This window comes from Elgaria multicarinata, chromosome 15, assembly GCF_023053635.1.
Source record: "Elgaria multicarinata webbii isolate HBS135686 ecotype San Diego chromosome 15, rElgMul1.1.pri, whole genome shotgun sequence".
NCBI lineage: Eukaryota > Metazoa > Chordata > Lepidosauria > Squamata > Anguidae > Elgaria > Elgaria multicarinata.
The window spans coordinates 21,414,115-21,431,684 of NC_086185.1; the positions used below are offsets into that span (position 1 = coordinate 21,414,115).

General features: G+C 38.2%; 1 protein-coding gene across 1 annotated transcript in view; it reads left to right on the top strand.

The window, feature by feature from the left end:
• The window catches only part of THOC2 (THO complex subunit 2), a 56,849-nt gene that overhangs the window by 7,896 nt on the left and 31,383 nt on the right, over positions 1 to 17,570 (top strand). Inside the window, exons 2-15 of the mRNA XM_063141925.1 lie at positions 2,041 to 2,084; positions 3,198 to 3,289; positions 4,776 to 4,827; positions 5,431 to 5,501; positions 5,798 to 5,919; positions 6,720 to 6,853; positions 7,237 to 7,403; positions 7,757 to 7,849; positions 8,354 to 8,503; positions 10,309 to 10,481; positions 11,375 to 11,570; positions 13,507 to 13,548; positions 15,466 to 15,596; positions 15,692 to 15,793. Of these exons, the coding sequence (XP_062997995.1) occupies positions 2,041 to 2,084; positions 3,198 to 3,289; positions 4,776 to 4,827; positions 5,431 to 5,501; positions 5,798 to 5,919; positions 6,720 to 6,853; positions 7,237 to 7,403; positions 7,757 to 7,849; positions 8,354 to 8,503; positions 10,309 to 10,481; positions 11,375 to 11,570; positions 13,507 to 13,548; positions 15,466 to 15,596; positions 15,692 to 15,793 (1,569 nt within the window). The remainder of the gene's footprint in view (positions 1 to 2,040; positions 2,085 to 3,197; positions 3,290 to 4,775; positions 4,828 to 5,430; positions 5,502 to 5,797; positions 5,920 to 6,719; positions 6,854 to 7,236; positions 7,404 to 7,756; positions 7,850 to 8,353; positions 8,504 to 10,308; positions 10,482 to 11,374; positions 11,571 to 13,506; positions 13,549 to 15,465; positions 15,597 to 15,691; positions 15,794 to 17,570) is intronic.

The following is a 17,570-nucleotide window of genomic DNA, read 5'->3' on the forward strand; positions in this document are numbered from 1 at the left end:
TTATTTATTTATATAGCACCATCAATGTACATGGTGCTGTACAGAGTAAAACAGTAAATAGCAAGACCCTGCCGCATAGGCTTACAATCTAATAAAATCATAGTAAAACAATAAGAAGGGGAAGAGAATGCCAACAGGTACAGGGAAGGGTAAGCAGGCACAGGGTAGGGAAAAACTAACAGTAGAAAGTAACAGTAGAAGTCTGCACAACATCAAGTTTTAAAAGCTTTAGGAAAAAGAAAAGTTTTTAGTTGAGCTTTAAAAGCTGTGGTTGAACTTGTAGTTCTCAAATGTTCTGGAAGAGCGTTCCAGGCGTAAGGGGCAGCAGACGAAAATGGACGAAGCCGAGCAAGGGAAGTAGAGGCCACTTTAATAATAATAATACATTTATTTCTTACCCGCCTCTCCACTTTGATCGAGGTGGAGGACGACAATAAGCAACAAAATACATAAAACTGAATTAAAACATAATATACATTGTTAAAAACATCCTAAAACATTCTAAAAACATCTTAGAATGTTTAAAAACATTCTAAAACATGACATAAAAACATGTCATCTTGTTGAAGAAACTGCTGTGAGAAATTCAGAAATAGTTTTTGTTTCCCCATATTTTGACAACAAGTTTTGTGTTCTGTTTTGAAAACTTCTATATTTCCCCCTCCTCCTTTATACTACTAATATACGTTATACTACTACTAGTATGAATCAACTGGTATCTAGAAAATCCCCACTATCCTGGTGTTACGGATAAAAGTCCTTTGTACATTCAATATTGAGTCACATCTTGTATGAATGAATAGTTTATTTGTTTGTAGCACAAAGACCATTACAAAATACAGAACTGCTCACATATAGCAACACACATTATTTGAAATATTCAAAATATTCGAGGTACAATCCTTGCTCAACCAAGGAGTCAGTCAGTGGATCACTCTAGGGGTGCTCCATTTATCTGTAGCACCCACCCTTTGCTATCACGACGGTGACATACATGCCAAAGTCACAAGGTTAATTTCAGTGATTACATTATAACCTAAAATACTAGCAGTCAAGAGTCACATCTTGTAAATTATTGGATGTTAAGTGAATGTAGCCATTTCAGTTTTATAGGCACTTTTATACTTCATATTTAAACTTTTCCTTGCCCCATATTTCTTTACAAAAAGGGAATAGGTAATGATCTAGTTCGCATGATGCAACAGCCCAGTGTGGCTTAATTTCTCTACAGGGGCTATCACGTTTTTCCGGGCACATTTTTTCATGATGTTCATGGGTGCCTGGCTTGCTGCAGCTTATGTCATACGAATCCAAGTGGCAGGGGTTGTTTGAGGGTTAGACAACCCTCAAATAACCCATGGCTTGTTTTAGGGTTATTTGAGGGTTGTCTAGCCCTCAAGCAACCCCTGCTGTCTTTGCACGACATGACAAACCAAAGCAAGATGGGTGCCATGCAAAAATGAGGCCCACAGGCACCTGGCATGACACAACAGCCCCCTGCAGCTATCTTAAGCCACAGTGAACTGTCGTTAGGTGTGAAAGTGACTTCAACTTCTTCTTTTTAAAAAAGAAAGAAATGGTACCTTTGAAGTGTATAGAGAAGGATCACCAATCTATAACTATATTATACTATTATTTAAAAATCAAGTTATTCAGCAGTACATATGTCACCTTCAAATCACTATACTCAAATTATTAAAAATGAATCAAATATCCCAAGTGCATCTAGCAAGTTCTCTTTTGAGCAATACTTTTTAAGTGTGAAAATGTTCCTGCATATGAATGTATTTTAATGAGTTACAAAATATATTGATATATTAATTTCAAAATGTTGAAACTCATGGAAACATAGAAGTTGAGATAATTTCATGATATACTGTTTCAGGAAATCAGCATAGCATATATATTTTTCTACTTGTTTGAATTGACAGTGTGTGAATTATAAAAGGCTATGTATAGTTAAAGTCAAATATTTCAATAGGCAAACATCCTTATCAATTCTGGGAACTAAGATGCTAAATACTTTCTATTTATTTTTAGCTTGCAGTTATGTCGTACTCTCTCTGAAAATCCGACTTTTAGAGGTAAGTAGATGTGTTTGGTTAGGCTTTGTTTTGTTTTCCAAAATTAATGGCTGTTTACAGAGATCAGGGTCTAAAAAATCTTGTTGTGTGTGCCCAAGATAACTTCGGGCACGTTTCTTGGATGTCATTCATTCCCTACAGCAAAGTCAACTACTTTTGAAATGAAGGACCTTCAAACTACTTGGTCATATGCATGATAGTGTTGTTCTTTCAAAGAAAAAGAAAACAGTCCCACTGGATGCATACACTCCCTTGAGCTTGCAAGAGGGAACATTTGATGCTCACCCTAGTCTGCTGTTGCTGGTTAAAAAAGGACAATTTGTACTTAAAGTAAAAGAGAGGGTTCTTTAGGACCTATGCAGGCAAAATTTCCCTCCCAGGATTTTACCCAGAAGGAGATCAGAAATGCTGTGGGTTCTGTCCTGTCAGAGAAATCCCGTGTTTAAATTGTGCCTCGTTCATTTGCTTTATCATGTGATGAGAACAATCTCATGAACTTCCCCTAAAGAATTCTCGAGGGGTGAATTATTGGCTCAGAATGCCAAAGGATTGTGAAAGAAGAACTCCTATCTTAATGAATTAAATGAAAACTATCCATAAGTTAATATGCTCAGATCACAGCTGTTCAGGATCTGTACGGTCTAGGCAAATTTTTCATATTAAAGGTTATGAAAAACTTTAAAAAGAGGTAATTGAGGCTGTAATCCTTTACACACTTACTTGGGAGTAAGCCCCATAGAACTCAGTGGAACTGACTTTTGAATAAACATGTATAGGGTTGCACTGTTAGCTCTGGCCAGAGCTCTTGCATAAAAGTGCAATCCCTCAGGAATTTCATTTGCGCATGCCCCACTGAAACCTATAGGAGCTGTGGTCCAATACCTCTACATCTGAGATTTCACTTTTCACCAGAATTCAGTCTTCAGAATGTAACTGATATTTATCTTTCAGTAATGATCAGCCATAATTTGGGAATAATTGGAAATACCTATTGATATTTTTTTTGTGTGTGAAATAAAATATTGTAATGGAATAAACATCTTATAAAGATTATTTCACCATAGTTAACAATTACATTACTCAGTGCAATCCCCCACCCTCAATATCCTACAGGTATCCAGCAAGCTCTGTATGAGCTTGCATATCATGTTGTCAAGGGAAACCTAAAGCATGATCAAGCGTCTAATGTTCTCAACGATATTATAGTAAGTATATATTTGTGGTACGTGCTAAGCCTATAATACTTATTTAACCTTATTTGGTAAGTCAGCAAGAAGAGGTTTAGGGTTAGCCTTCCCTAAGATGGTGTCTTCCAGATGTTTTGGACTATAGTTTATTTATTTATTAAATTTATATACCGCCCCATAGCGGAAGCTCTCTGGGATACAGTTCGAGTATCCTTAACTATTGGCCATGCTGGCTGGAGCTGATGGGAGTTGAAGTCCAAAACATCTGATGTGAACCAGTTTGGGGGAAGGATGGTCTAAGCCAGTGGTTCTCAACCTGTGGGTCGGGACCCCTTTGGGGGTCGAATGACCCTTTCACAGGGGTCGCCTAAGACCATCAGAAAACACATATTTCTGATGGTCTTAGGAAACTGTATTGACTGAACTATGTCATGTATCATCTTTTGTATTATTAAAGCTATTGTTATGTATTATTTTCATTAGCAAACCATCCCATGACAATGGATCGTGTAGAGAAGAAAGAAAATAATTTTATGGTTGGGGGTCACCACAACATGAGGAACTATTAAAGGGTCGCGGCATTAGGAAGGTTGAGAACCACTGGTCTAAGCCTATGACCTTTCAATTGCTCAAAACCTGTTTTAAATTTTAAGAATTAAACTGAGCAAGTCAAGAGAATGGCGTTCTGCCATAATTCTTTTCTCCGTGCCCTCTGACAGAATGTTCTAATTAAGAAGTTAAATTTTAGCCTATTTATTAACTTTACCTTGTTAAACCAGAATCTGTTTCTGATCCGTGTATATTTTGACATGATAAACTATTTTAGCATTGGGAACAGGAAAAACCACAGTAGCTTACGATTAAAATTTCATGCCTGTGCTTTAATTAAGTGGACACTTCCTTGGTCTAGAATTAAAAGCAACTAAGGGCAAAATTCAGCCAAAGGTAAACGCTTTAAAGTGCTATTGATTTCTAAGGGATTGAGTAAAGCTCATGGTTATGTTTAACTTTCCCACTGAAGTCAGTGGGATCTCAAAGTGCCCAATTAAACCAGCGGCATGCCCCAAAGTTAGACATATTAAGTTTTCAATAGGTGTAACTTTAAAGGTAAAGGGTATTTCATGTTATGCTTTTAAATGCTATTTCTTGGTATAGCTGTAGTCATAGTCTTTAAATAGTCCATGTTTTATAATAGCTTGTAGCTGATGACCTCTAGATTATACTGTCAGTGCTATTTGGATGGAAGCCTTGTGCGTATTAACACTGGTAGCCATTTACCTTAAATTTTGGGTGGAGACCTGCCTTAAAGTATCCAAGCATTCTTTAGGGTAGGGATAGGTATCCCTATGCCCTCCAGATATTTTGAACTGTAACTACCATAATTCCTCACCATTAGCCATACTAGCTGGAGCAGATGGGATTTCTAATCCCAAACATTTGGAGGGCGTCAGGTTGCCTACCTCAGTATGTATTGACTAGATTACTGTTTTTTTCCTTTTAATAGGAATTTCGGGATGACATGCCCTCTATCCTAGCTGATGTCTTCTGCATATTAGGTAGGTTTCTCTCCCTTTACCATCAGCATTGTCACTAAGCATGTAGCAACAGGTCAACATGGAAGAGACCAAAGGATCGGCTCAGTAGATAAGTTTCAAAGGAATATTCTTGAAGGCTATGGTCAGAACAAAACTCAAATGCTGAGAGCAGATGGCTGTATAGCCAAAATGGGCCCACTGAGATACATGTGGGTGGTTTCAGCATGGTTGTAGAAATCCTGACATTTTGCAAAAGTGAAAAGGTCTTTATGGGGGAGGGAAACCCATACAGGGGCAAAACAACCCTCAAACTACCCCAGTGATAGGATTGTGCTGTAACTAACACCAGGATTTTTGTTTTTTAAAAATAGTTGAAAGAAATAGCCTTCTGATTTCATGTTCCCAAGACTACTTTTAGTGATTAAAAACTCTGCAGTATCATTTTTTAACAACAGAATGGTCAGACTAATATTAAATTCCATGGTTTTATAAGTTGAATTTGGGCTGCAATATGAGTAGTAAATGAGAAATCTGACTTCTTCACAAGACAGAAAACTGAAAAATGGCTGTGACAAGATATTGCTGTGATAAGTAATCCTTATTTCCATCCCCTTTTTGGCATAGATATTGAAACTAGTTGTTTAGAAGAAAAAAGCAAGAGGGATCAGTTCATGCAATTGGTGTTAGCATGTTTGGTAAGTTACTGTTCTCTATATTCTTGCTTTTAAAACCCATGAATTTTAGCAGAAGACAGTGACCGGATTCGGATGATCACGGGGGATGAAGGTTGCGTGATCACGATTTTACCAGAGATGCAGTACAGGTTGTCATGTTGTCCAAACCTGGCACACAGCAAGGGTGTCTATTGTAGTTCCTTAGACTGCAGGTGGGGGAAGGGGGGGGACGGTCAAGGGATTGAATGTTCCGCTACTTTAAAAAAATCTTATGTGTATGTCCTGTTCAGTTTCTGTGCTGTTCTGTTTCCTCCCAGTACTTGGTTTCAGATACTATACTAAAAGAGCGACTGGACCCAGAAACGCTAGAATCATTAGGGCTTATCAAGCAATCTCAGCAGTTTAATCAGAAATCTGTGAAAATCAAGACAAAACTTTTGTAAGTACAAAAATAATATTCCAGTTAAGTATGCTTTTAAAAAGGGGAAAAGAAATACTTTTTTAAAAAAAGTAAATTTCCAAATGAAACTTTTCTGTGTTTCACTTTGTAACTTGGAACTCAAAGAGCCAAAAGTATTTTAACATATGCACAGTAAAGTTGACAATTCCTTCTTCCAGCTGCAGAGTCTTGTACTTTATTAAATGTTGCTCTAGAGAAGTTTTTCACCCAACACAAAGGCTTTGTGTGTGAGAGAGATAGAAAGGGAGAGAAGCTGTGTGTGTGTGTGTGTGTGTGTGTTTAGAACACCACACACAATCCTTTGTGAACTTCCCAGAGAAGTTTCAGAGGTATAGAAATGTAATAAATAAATAACATCCTTTGGATTCCAGTCTTTTATAATTCTTGAAGCAAGAGTATTTTGTCAAATGATGACAGAATATCTTTTTACATTGCATCTTTATGTAAAGGGGGAAAATGCATGCTGTTAACCATCTTTGCTAGATATTTTCACTGGGAGATGAAGAAACATGGTTCTTCAAGTGTTTGACCATCTCAGACATTCAGCTCTGTCTGAAAATTCCATGTATTTCATCCTGAATATAGGATACACTGCCCATAACCTTTCTCAACAATGAACTTAAGCCATTACTTGAAAGGAAGTGTGTTTGCATTTATGGAAGTTTAATGCAAAATGTTCTGGAGAAATGAATGCTGAGATTATCAGTTTACCATTGCTATAAGCGTTAGTCTTTAATTCTAAAATGTATATGTTTGTTTTTCATTTTGTCTGACTGTAGCTATAAACAACAGAAATTCAATTTATTAAGAGAAGAGAATGAAGGTTATGCAAAACTGATTGCTGAGCTGGGTCAAGATTTATCTGGAAATATCACTAGTGAACTGATTCTAGAAAATATCAAATCTTTAATAGGTGAGACATATATGCTGTGACAAATATTGATGTTGGATATTTTCCTGTAAAGCTATAATATGATTTACATTCACCTCAATATCAGCTTTAATTTATGAAGCACTTGTTTAAAACATTTGAATGTTGTGTGTTTCCAAACATGTCTAATCAAAATCTAAGCTCTCTCCAGTTTCTAAATTATGATATAGTCCTATAACCTATAAAGTATTCTATGATTAAAAATATTCCTGTAAATGTATTTATATTGGTATGCCTGGTTATCGAGGATGTTTAATACGTTTCTGTTCTAAAGTCAGAGTGTAAGACATTTTCTGATGTAGTTGAAGTGTTTATGTCAGTTGCCTTGTGCAAAGATAACTTTTAACAATTCCCTTCTTTAATAGGATGTTTTAACCTGGATCCTAACAGAGTGTTGGACATCATCTTAGAGGTCTATGAATGTAGGCCAGAATATGATGAGTTCTTTGTACCATTGATAGAGTCCTACATGTATATGTGTGAGCCTCAAACACTTTGTCATATCCTTGGATTCAAATTCAAGTTCTATCAGGTATTGCATATGTTTGTAGCTTAACCAGTGTGGTGTAGTGGCTAAAGTGTTGAACTGGGAGTCGGGAGATCCGGGTTCTAGTCCCCACTCGGTCATGGAAACCCACTGGGTGACTTTGGGCCAGTCACAGACTCTTAGCCCAGCCTACCTCACAGGGTTGTTGTTGTGAGGATAAAGTGGAGAGGAGGAGGATTATGTATGCCACCTTGGGTTCCTTGGAGGAAAAAAGGTGGGATATAAATAAAATAAATAAATAAAAAATAAACATTCCTTTGTGATAGTATTTTTTTCTAGTTATTTGATGCTTAAGGAAATACTCGGCTTGTCTTTTCTGAGTCTTTTTGTCTTTTTAGGAGCCAAATGGAGAGACACCTGTTTCTTTATACAGAGTTGCAGCAGTACTTTTGCAACATAATCTAATAGATTTGGAAGACCTTTACGTACATGTAAGTTTCTAAATAGTCTGTAACAGTCTGTAAATAGCCTGTAAATAATTAAATCCACCACCCGTATTTTTTTCTTGAGATTATTATCTATGTGGCTTGCAAATAAATCATCTCAAAAATATTGCTAAATAAATAAATAAGAGGATGAGTTGCCCATTGGCCCATAACACTGTGAATGAACTTAACAATTGCAGACAGTTTGACATTTTATTTCCACATTTTAAAGAATAAACCTGAATTAAAGTAGTGCTAGGAGGGAGCATGCAGATCCAAGGCTGATAAAACCATGGTTTATCAGGCAGATCTGATCTGAATTTAGGCCTTAATTTTGATTGTATCAGTGAATGTGTAGAAGCAATTATGATAACTTTCATTGACCCTCAATTCTAGTATTTCATGTATCTGTCATTTGAACTTTTAATGAGGGCAACAATAGACTTCTTTATCCACAATTTCAAGGAAACACCTTTTATATGTTAGTGAATCTTCAAATTGTGTCTATAGCTCCTTCCAACAGACAACACTATCTTTGAAGAACACAAACGCGAAATTGGAGAAGCTAAACAAATTGTGAGGAAGCTTACCATGGTTGTGTTGTCTTCTGAAAAGACTGAAGACAAAGAGAAGGAGAAGGAAGAGGAGAAAACAGAAAAAGTAAGTTCTAATAACGTTTAGAATTGTAAATCTGTCAAACCCCATTACCATGAGATCAGATTTGAGGCCCAGTTAATCAGACAGACTGTTGGGAGTATCTAAAAAATGCATTAAGATAGGAATGTGATTAAACTGCATGATGGTCTCTTATTTTGCATAGAGATGCAACAGACATGCAGTTGGTCGAAGAAGAGTACTCTGCAACTAATTCAGAGCTCGTGGACAAAGGCAACATGTTATAAGCCAATCAAATTCAAACCCTATGATAAAAATAAACCATTCAAATCCAGATTGTCCTTCTCTCTGTCTTCTTTGACCATTGAATATATCTTCATTTCTGGTTGGTGTCACCCCTGTTTTTAGGCATTCATTTTTGAAGCTGAGGAAGGAGCTAAATTTTGCCCCTCTTTCTGGAGTTTTTGTTTAACCTTTTTGTGGTCCTTAATATTCACCAAAAAATGTGGGTGGTTTTGTTAATTTTTTTTGGCAGAAGACTTCTGGTTTGGGGATTTGAGTTTTGTTTTTCCCCTCTTGAATGCTGGAATTATTAAGGAAAACCTTTCTGTTCTGTTCACTCAATTTAGCAATGCAGTCCTATATTTCTCTACTCAGAAATGAGTCCCATTACTCTGCATGAAATTGCAGTCAGTTGCTTTTTTTCTCCCTTTCTGTTCCATCCCATCAAAGAAAAAACAAGATCTTAAACTGTGGATCCATGTAACCCACTTCCTTTTCTTCAATCCAACTCCCAACTCTAGTGGCTGAGGATATGTGTGCTGTTCTTTCCTGCCAACTTTCCAAAACTGAATGAGGGCAACACCTATGTTCAGTGCTCATGCTCCATCTGATATGGAGTTGGGATGGAAGCCCAGAGTCTAGTTTAAAATTCCAGGGTTTTCTATATCTCATAGAATAGTAGAGTTGGAAGGGGTCTATAAGGCCATCGAATCCAACCCCCTGCTTAATGCAGGAATCCATACCTGACAGATGGTTGTCCAGCTGCCTCTTGAATGTCTCTAATGTGGGAGAGCCCACAACCTCCCTAGGTAACTGGTTCCATTGTCGTACTGCTCTAACAGTCAGGAAGTTTTTCCTGATGTCCAGCTGGAATCGGGCTTCCTGTAACTTGAGCCCATTATTCCGTGTCCTGCACTCTGGGAGGATCGAGAAGAGATCCTGGCCCTCCTCTGTGTGACAATATTTCAAGTTCTTGAAGAGTGCTATCATGTCTCTCCTCAATCTTCTCTTCTCCAGGCTAAACATGCCCAGTTCTTTCAGTCTCATAGGGCTTTGTTTCTAGACCTCGGGGATCTCCTTCATATGCTGGAACCCCTCTGACCTTCTCTCTGGGCCTGTTTTAGTGGTGAGGGGCCGCCATAGCAGAACCTCCCAACATTTTGTGGCAGTCCATGATCCCGTCCAGCAAAGTTCTGACACTTTTTCAGAAATCCAAGGTCCCAAAAATGTCTGTCTAGCAATCTATACAAGGCAGTTTCCTATGTTATTCATATGTCAATATATATAGCTTTAATCAATTAGAACTCATGTGGTTCTTAGGTGTGAAACCTCTAACATTTTGCCAGTATGTGGGATAACAGTCTGATACATGTAAAGGTGTTTGAAAAACTTGATTCCAATATTTATTTATTTATTATTTAAAATATTTGTATTCCACCCTATATCATTAAGATCTGGTAGCTTTGAAGTGCGTAAAGATCTGTAGTATTGTCCAGTCTTCCTGTAGGGAGAAAACAAAGTTTTTCTGTGCTAAATACTTTCTCTTCTCTGCTTGCTGATCTTTTCAGCCGCCTGATAATCAGAAACTGGGTTTATTAGAAGCGATGTTAAAAATTGGAGACTGGCAGCATGCACAAAGCATCATGGATCAGATGCCTCCATTTTATGCGACTTCACACAAACCTATTGCTGTTGCTCTTTGTCAGCTTCTTCATGTGATGATTGAACCTCTCTACCGAAGGTGAATGGTGTCCGTGTGCTAAAGAAATGAAATAGATGATACATGTGTTATAATGCACAGACTAGCTATGCATTAGTGTGGCTTTGGTTCATTAAAACCTCATTAGCCTTTCGTTCAACTGCTAATCTGTTACGGAACGTTTATGAACATTCTAACTGCTCAGACGTCTACTAATCTTGGCGCACAAAGCCAAGGAACCTATGAGGCTTTGTGTTTTTAGGGATATTAACTCCTGAAATAAAATAAAATATATGGTACCTGGCTTCTCTCTGGATTAATGTCCAGAGCAAAACATGTACACCTAACATGTAAAGCTTAAAAAGAAGAAGAAAAATTAAAACAACCAGTTAAGTGGGTAGGTCTCTGCAAAAAGCAGCAACAATTAGCAAAGTTACATGGACATTCACTTGTTTTAACACTTTGGTTTGGACTTTTTTTTCTTCTTTTTTAAAATGTATTTCATATACATACCTCTTCTGTTGGATAGAAACTAAGTGCACAAGGTTGGATCCAAAGACAGTTTAACTTAAAGAAGATTGTGGAAGGATGGCAGAGACCCTCCCCCCCCCTCCGAAAAATGTGGGATGGGATACAGCGGAGGCTGGGGAATTCTGGGAGTTGTAGGACTTTTTTCTGTATAAACGTGCATACGGTTGTGCCCTGAACCTCTTTAAGTGAATGTATCTTAGTACCCAAGCCATACTCTGTAGGAGTATGGATTTATATCCCTTTGGCATATATTCACTGGGCACTTATTTATAAGGCCCTCTGTTTTGGAGTAGATTGTGCATTGCATGTTACTTAAATGTGAAACACAGGATCTATAGAATAAAGTACTTTGGTATTTTTAAAGCGTGTAAACTAAAACTTTATTTTTTTTTTCTCGTTTACAGAGTTGGAGTACCCAAAGGTGCTAAAGGGACACCGATTCCTCATTTGCAAAACAAAAGAGCACCCAAGCAAATAGAAAGCTTTGAAGATTTAAGAAAGGAAGTGTTCAACATGCTTTGCTATCTTGGCCCGCATCTCTCCCATGACCCCATATTATTTGCGAAAGTGGTGCGTCTAGGGAAAGCATTTATGAAAGAGGTTGGTATGCCTAAGGCAGCCAGGCAAAGATTTCTAAGGACTGTTTCTGTGGCCTACAAAAATAGATTTGATTTATCATGTACATTGAGAAGGGTGGGAAAACAGAGAGTCCCTGAAAATGGAAAGCTAGTGAAGATGACAACGTGCTGGTTTAATGTATTTGTTTCACTCAGGCCTAGTTGGCAATCTTGCAACCATATTCTGAACTAACTGAACTGTATGGAATGATTTCTAAGTCTGCAATGTACAACACAGTGCAATGATCCAAGCAGGAGGTTATCAGGACATGTAGGATTGAAGCAAGGCTATTCCTGTTCAGGTTTTCCAGGTTTGGATAGAATGGCAAACTCAGATTTGCCACAAAACCAGGATCACCATGGGCGAAGGAGGAAGGAGCACGGAGCACATGAACCTGAAGCTCATGCCTGCTCATTTTTGTAACACAACACATTGTCTGAGTACCCCAATATCTCTTTCTTTGAACTTCCTGCATTATATAAAACAACCACCCAAGTTACGACAGAAATTCTGCTCTATAAAATGAAAAGTTATACATGCTTGAGATATGTGTAGTGTGTGATAAAGATGTCTATGGATGTTCTTAAACTCCCTCCATCCCCCCCATTCTGCCTTTCATCTTTTTAATTTCAAGTAAACTGTTTTGAAAGGCAGGTGTTTAAAGAGGAGAGGCAGTTAATATACATTTCCAGGGTTTTAAAATGCTAATTCTAATAAAAACACATAGGCAAGATGAAGCCTTAAGCCATTTTAATATCAGGCTGTTTCTTTGGGTATTTTGTTGCAAGTTTCCTCAGGAACCTGTGTGTTTCGCCCAAGGCAAGAAACAAATCAGAATTACAGCTTGCCTTTCTGTTTTCAGAACTGGAGATTAGCCATCGCTTCACTGGCTTAACTAGCAATCCCAAAATGCATTGCCAAGTATAATTTGACTTCAACATTTCCACTTACTCATTAATTCAGACCTCAGATCTCCATTTTGGGACTGGGTCTATTCATACTGCAGCCCTCATGGCCACAACATCTGACCTAATTTTAGGGACGTGGGTTCTTCCCCCACCCCCTGCTTTTTGTACCAGCAGTTCTGGAGAGCTTGGAATTTTGGGTTGGTCCCAATAAAGGTGCTGTCCAACTGCATAATATATAAAACGGCTATTGTTACTCTCTGGAGAGGAGAAATGATAACCCTTTCATACAGCAAATCTATTACACATTGTTTTAAATGAACAAGGTCTGAACAAGGAACTTCAGTTGGGTTAAACTATTGTTTGGTGAACCAAAACTTGATTGTAAACCACACTTTAATCCTAGCTTTTTTCAATAAACCATAGTTTAAACCAGTGGTCTTCAGCTGGTGGGTTGCAACTCAAAAGTCCAGATGGGTCACGGCTATGCTGCTGCAGGTTGGAAGTTGGAGGTGGGTCTCAGGTTGAAGACTACTGGTTTAAACTAGCCACGCTTTGTCCTTTTTAGACATAACAATAAACCACAATTAAAAACAGGAAGCAGATGCTTCCAGTCGTGCAGCATGCCAGAGGGGAGGAGGAAGTAGACAAAACGGTAGGGCTAAACTGTGGCTTAGAGAAGTCCAAACCAGACCCTTCTAAAAGCAGATCCAGAGGTATGCATACACTTGTTCCGAGAGCTACAATTAGTTGTGGCTGAAGAGTCATATTCTGCACCTCTCCTTGCTTCGTATTCAGTTGTATTGGAGGGCGCTGTCAATTCCCACTTACGCTCTCCAATCAACACCTTTTATTCCTTCAGAGGACCAATGAAATCAATGTTCCAGAACTTGCTTTGGCTCAGCTGCTTCTGTACTTGGCAAAGGAAAAGACTCAAAACTTGCTATGGAGTGCAGCTACGTTTGGAACCATTACATTTAGTTGTAGTTCTTCTTTTTCTTTTTCTTTTTCAGTACCAATCTGATGGAAGCAAGCAAGAGGATAAAGAGAAAATGGTTAGCTATTTTAAAATGTCTTCTTGAAATTCTTTATAATATTAATGTAAGGCAGAAGTAGTACTTGAACCCAGATCAGCCTGCAGACACTTTAAGGGTGGCCTTCTCATTTGCCCACCTGTGAGAGCAGTTGGACAGGTGACCAAACGAGAGCAGCCACACACACCCCACGCCTCTGTTATAAGTTGCCACTGGGGTTCTGCCAGGCTCCATCATTGCAGGCTTTTAAGGAGGCCCTGAAAACATGCTACTTTATTCTGTCCTTCCACTGATTATGTTTTATCAGACTGGGTTGTAGCTGCAATTGTCTGTCGTAAGTTTTATTTTATGCTGATGTTTGTTGTTTTTTAGATAGATAGCTAGTTTGCTGCTGTTGCTGTTTTTAGTGTGGTTTTACTGTTTTTATTATTAACACATTGGTTTCTATGATGCGTGTGGGTTTTTTATTCTTGTACACCACCATAGGTGGGCTCCTGCCCTGAAAGGCGGCCAAGAAATACTTTAAATAAATAATAAATAAGTAACCACCATTTTATCCAGATGCTTTAAATAATTTAGCCTAAAGCTGGAAAGGTAATAATAAAGGCTGCAACCTGAAGAACTAGTCCTATGACCTGCCAGCTATCTTGAAAGTCATGAGGCACAAAGCTTCTGATTAAGCAATATCCATTTTATAGTCTCTTGCTTCCGGGGTGTACAAGTCTAATATTTAAGATCCAGACACCTGTCTTTGCTCACATATGTACAAACCTTTGCCCACACCGCCGACTTTCACCCATTTAAATGGGCAAACTGTTCCAAGCCAAATTGGAGCATGTGTGACTGGAGCATGATATAATGAGTTTTGCAGGGGTGGGAGCAAGAGAGGATGCTGGTGATTTCAGGGTACTGCCTGTGCATGTTCAAATGTGCACACTGCAGTGTGTAATGAATATGGGCGTTCCTGGGCCTTCGCTTTGCTCTTTTCATTCCCCAACCTCTTCTCTCATATATCACTTGTGAACGCTGCCAAATATTTCAGTACCCCCCCCAACTTCCTGAATACAGAAAGCATTGTTGTGGTTTGTCAGCTCACACAAATGTGCTACAAGGAAAACTGGTGAATTCTCCCTATTTGTGTGCATTTGAAATGATGGGATTGTAGACAGCAGCATCGTTTTTAACAAAACAGGAGATAGCTTTGTTGCCTTGGTGACTTCATTAATTTTTGCTATTTAGTTTTCCTCTCTTCCAGTTTAGTGCAAGCTGTCACAGAGATGTTACACCAAATGTACTTGCCTACAATACCAAATGTCTGTATTTTGTCTGGTTTTAGAGATTTTATGTAGAAGTTTGTAGTTCAACTGCAGCTTTTGAAGCTCAGCTAAAAACTTTTCTTTTTCCTAAAGCTTTTAAAACTTGATTTTGTTCTGACTTTATACTGTTAGTTTTACCCTACCCAGTGCCTGTTTACCCTACCCAGTGCCTGTTTACCCTACCCTGTGCCTGTTTACCCTACCCAGTGCCTGTTTACCCTACCCAGTGCCTGTTTACCCTGCCCAGTGCCTGTTTACCCTACCCAGTGCCTGTTTACCCTACCCTGTGCCTGTTTACCCTACCCAGTGCCTGTTTGCATTCTCTTCCCCTCCTTATTGTTTTATTATGATTTTATTAGAATGTAAGCCTATGCGGCAGGGTCTTGCTATTTACTGTTTTACTCTGTACAGCACCACGTGCATTGATGGGGCTATATAAATAATAATAATAATAATAATAATAATAATCATCATCATCATCATCAAACAAACAGACAGAAAACCTGCAGAAATTAATAATTTTAAATGTAAAACTGGAAGCAGTGGGCTTAGCCTAATAAACGTAAATATCTAACCTTTGAATTTGTCTTCACATAATGCCGCTTTTTCTTTCCCCTCTCAGGAGTTATTATTCAGTTGTTTGCTGAGTATTACCGACCAGGTTTTGCTTCCTTCTCTTTCGTTGATGGACTGTAATGCATGCATGTCTGAAGAACTATGGGGGATGTTTAAAACATTTCCATACCAGCATCGGTGAGTAATTACGTGGAAAAGCTCTATATGGGAAGTCGTAATTCTTCTACAGAATTGCCTAAGTCGCATTTTGTCTCCTTGCCAACCTCCAACAGGTATCGCCTCTATGGCCAATGGAAGAATGAAACATACAACAGTCATCCACTGCTAGTGAAAGTTAAAGCTCAGACAATTGACCGAGCCAAATATATTATGAAGTAAGTTATACTGAACTTTGTTTCCTATGGAGAGTATAGATGAGGCTATGATCCAGTTCATGTTTGGGAGCAAGAGAGCAGTTGGTTCTCACCCACTTCGTTAAATAAACCAAAGGCACCCTGTTTCTGAGTTTATTTATTTATTTATTTAAGGATTTTTATGCCGCCATTCAGCCAAAAAAGGCTCTCACGGCGGCTTACAAAAGTATTTCTTGACAGTCCCTGCCCACAGGCTTACAATCTAAAGACATGACACAAAAGGAAAGGGGATTGGGAGGGGGGGAAGAGGAAGTCAGGGACACAGACTTTGATTGAAGGAATACTCGCCCAATCAGGAGGTGACACAGCAGTCAGGGACTCAGCACTCTCGGGAGTCAGTCAGGGCTGGAGAGAAGTTAGTTAGAAGCTGTATTTGTTTGAGGCAACAAAAGTTTTATTTTTATATAATACTGCATTCCTCATTTGCAACAAACCTATCTTTGAAACATGAGTTGTTGCGCATGACATATGAACCCGGAACTCTTGGTTGCTGAGGGCAAAACAACTCAGAGTTTGAATATAATTAATAATAATAATAATAATAATAATAATAATAATAATAAATTTATTTATTTGTTACCTGCCTCTCCCTGTGGATCTAGGCAGGGTACAACACAAATAAAAACACCATAAAATACATATAACTAATTAAAACATTTAAAACTAATACATTATTAAAAGCAGCACAGTATTTAAAAAGGCATCTTAAAATTCAACTGGTTTGTTCTTGGGACAAAAAGGGAGAGGGCCTTTTCAGTGGTAGCCCCCCAATTATGGAATGATCTCTCCGACGAGGCTCGCCTGGTGCCAACATTGTTATCTTTTCGGTGCCAGGTTAAGACCTTCCTCTTCTCCCAGTCATTTAACAGCATTTAACAACATATGCTGAGTTTGTTTGTTTTTAACGGACCCCAGAATAGCTATTTTTATAAGGATACTGTCTTTTTATGCTTTAAAACTTTGTATATTTGTTTTAATGTTTACTGTTTTTAACTTTTGTAAACTGCCCAGAGAGCTTCCGCTATGGGGCGGTATATAAATGCAATAAATAAATATAAATAAATAAAATAAATATAAATTAAATTAAAACTCTGAGTTGTTTTTCCCTCAACAGCCCAGAGTTCTGGGTTCACATGTCACAGACATTCCTGACTTGTTTAGCAAAGCAGGAGTGGGTGAGCAGTTGGGTGCCAGTACGCTCACTCGCTCCCACACCCTGCTGAAGAACTCATGGTTAACAAACCCTGGGTTGGTTGTTATGTGCAAACTGGGCAACTAGGAACTAATCATCCTACTAGGGCACTCCTATGCATGCTTACTCATAAGTGTATCCCATTTTGTTCAACAGAACTTACTCCTAGAATAAGTATATGTAAGATTGCTGCTTAGGGCATCCATCCATGATCTGAATTCTATTACGTACTTTCTGGGACTTCTTCTGCCAGTTTCTGATTGCAGAGAGCTCAGCTTGGCATGATTTGCTTTCTGGCACAGCTGCAGCCTCAAGATACATTTGCATCTTTGCTTTTTATCTGCTAAAATATATCTTAGTTAATAAATGCTAGGAATTTAAATTATTAGGAGATCAAATTGATGAACTCTGCACGAAGTTGCATATGAGAAAAATGTGGTGCTTAAGGGTCAAGAAAGGCAGACTTCATTATTATCTGTTTTTATGCTTTTATGGTTTTAAACGTTGTATGTTGATTTTTAATTATTAATGTTTAATCTTTGTAAA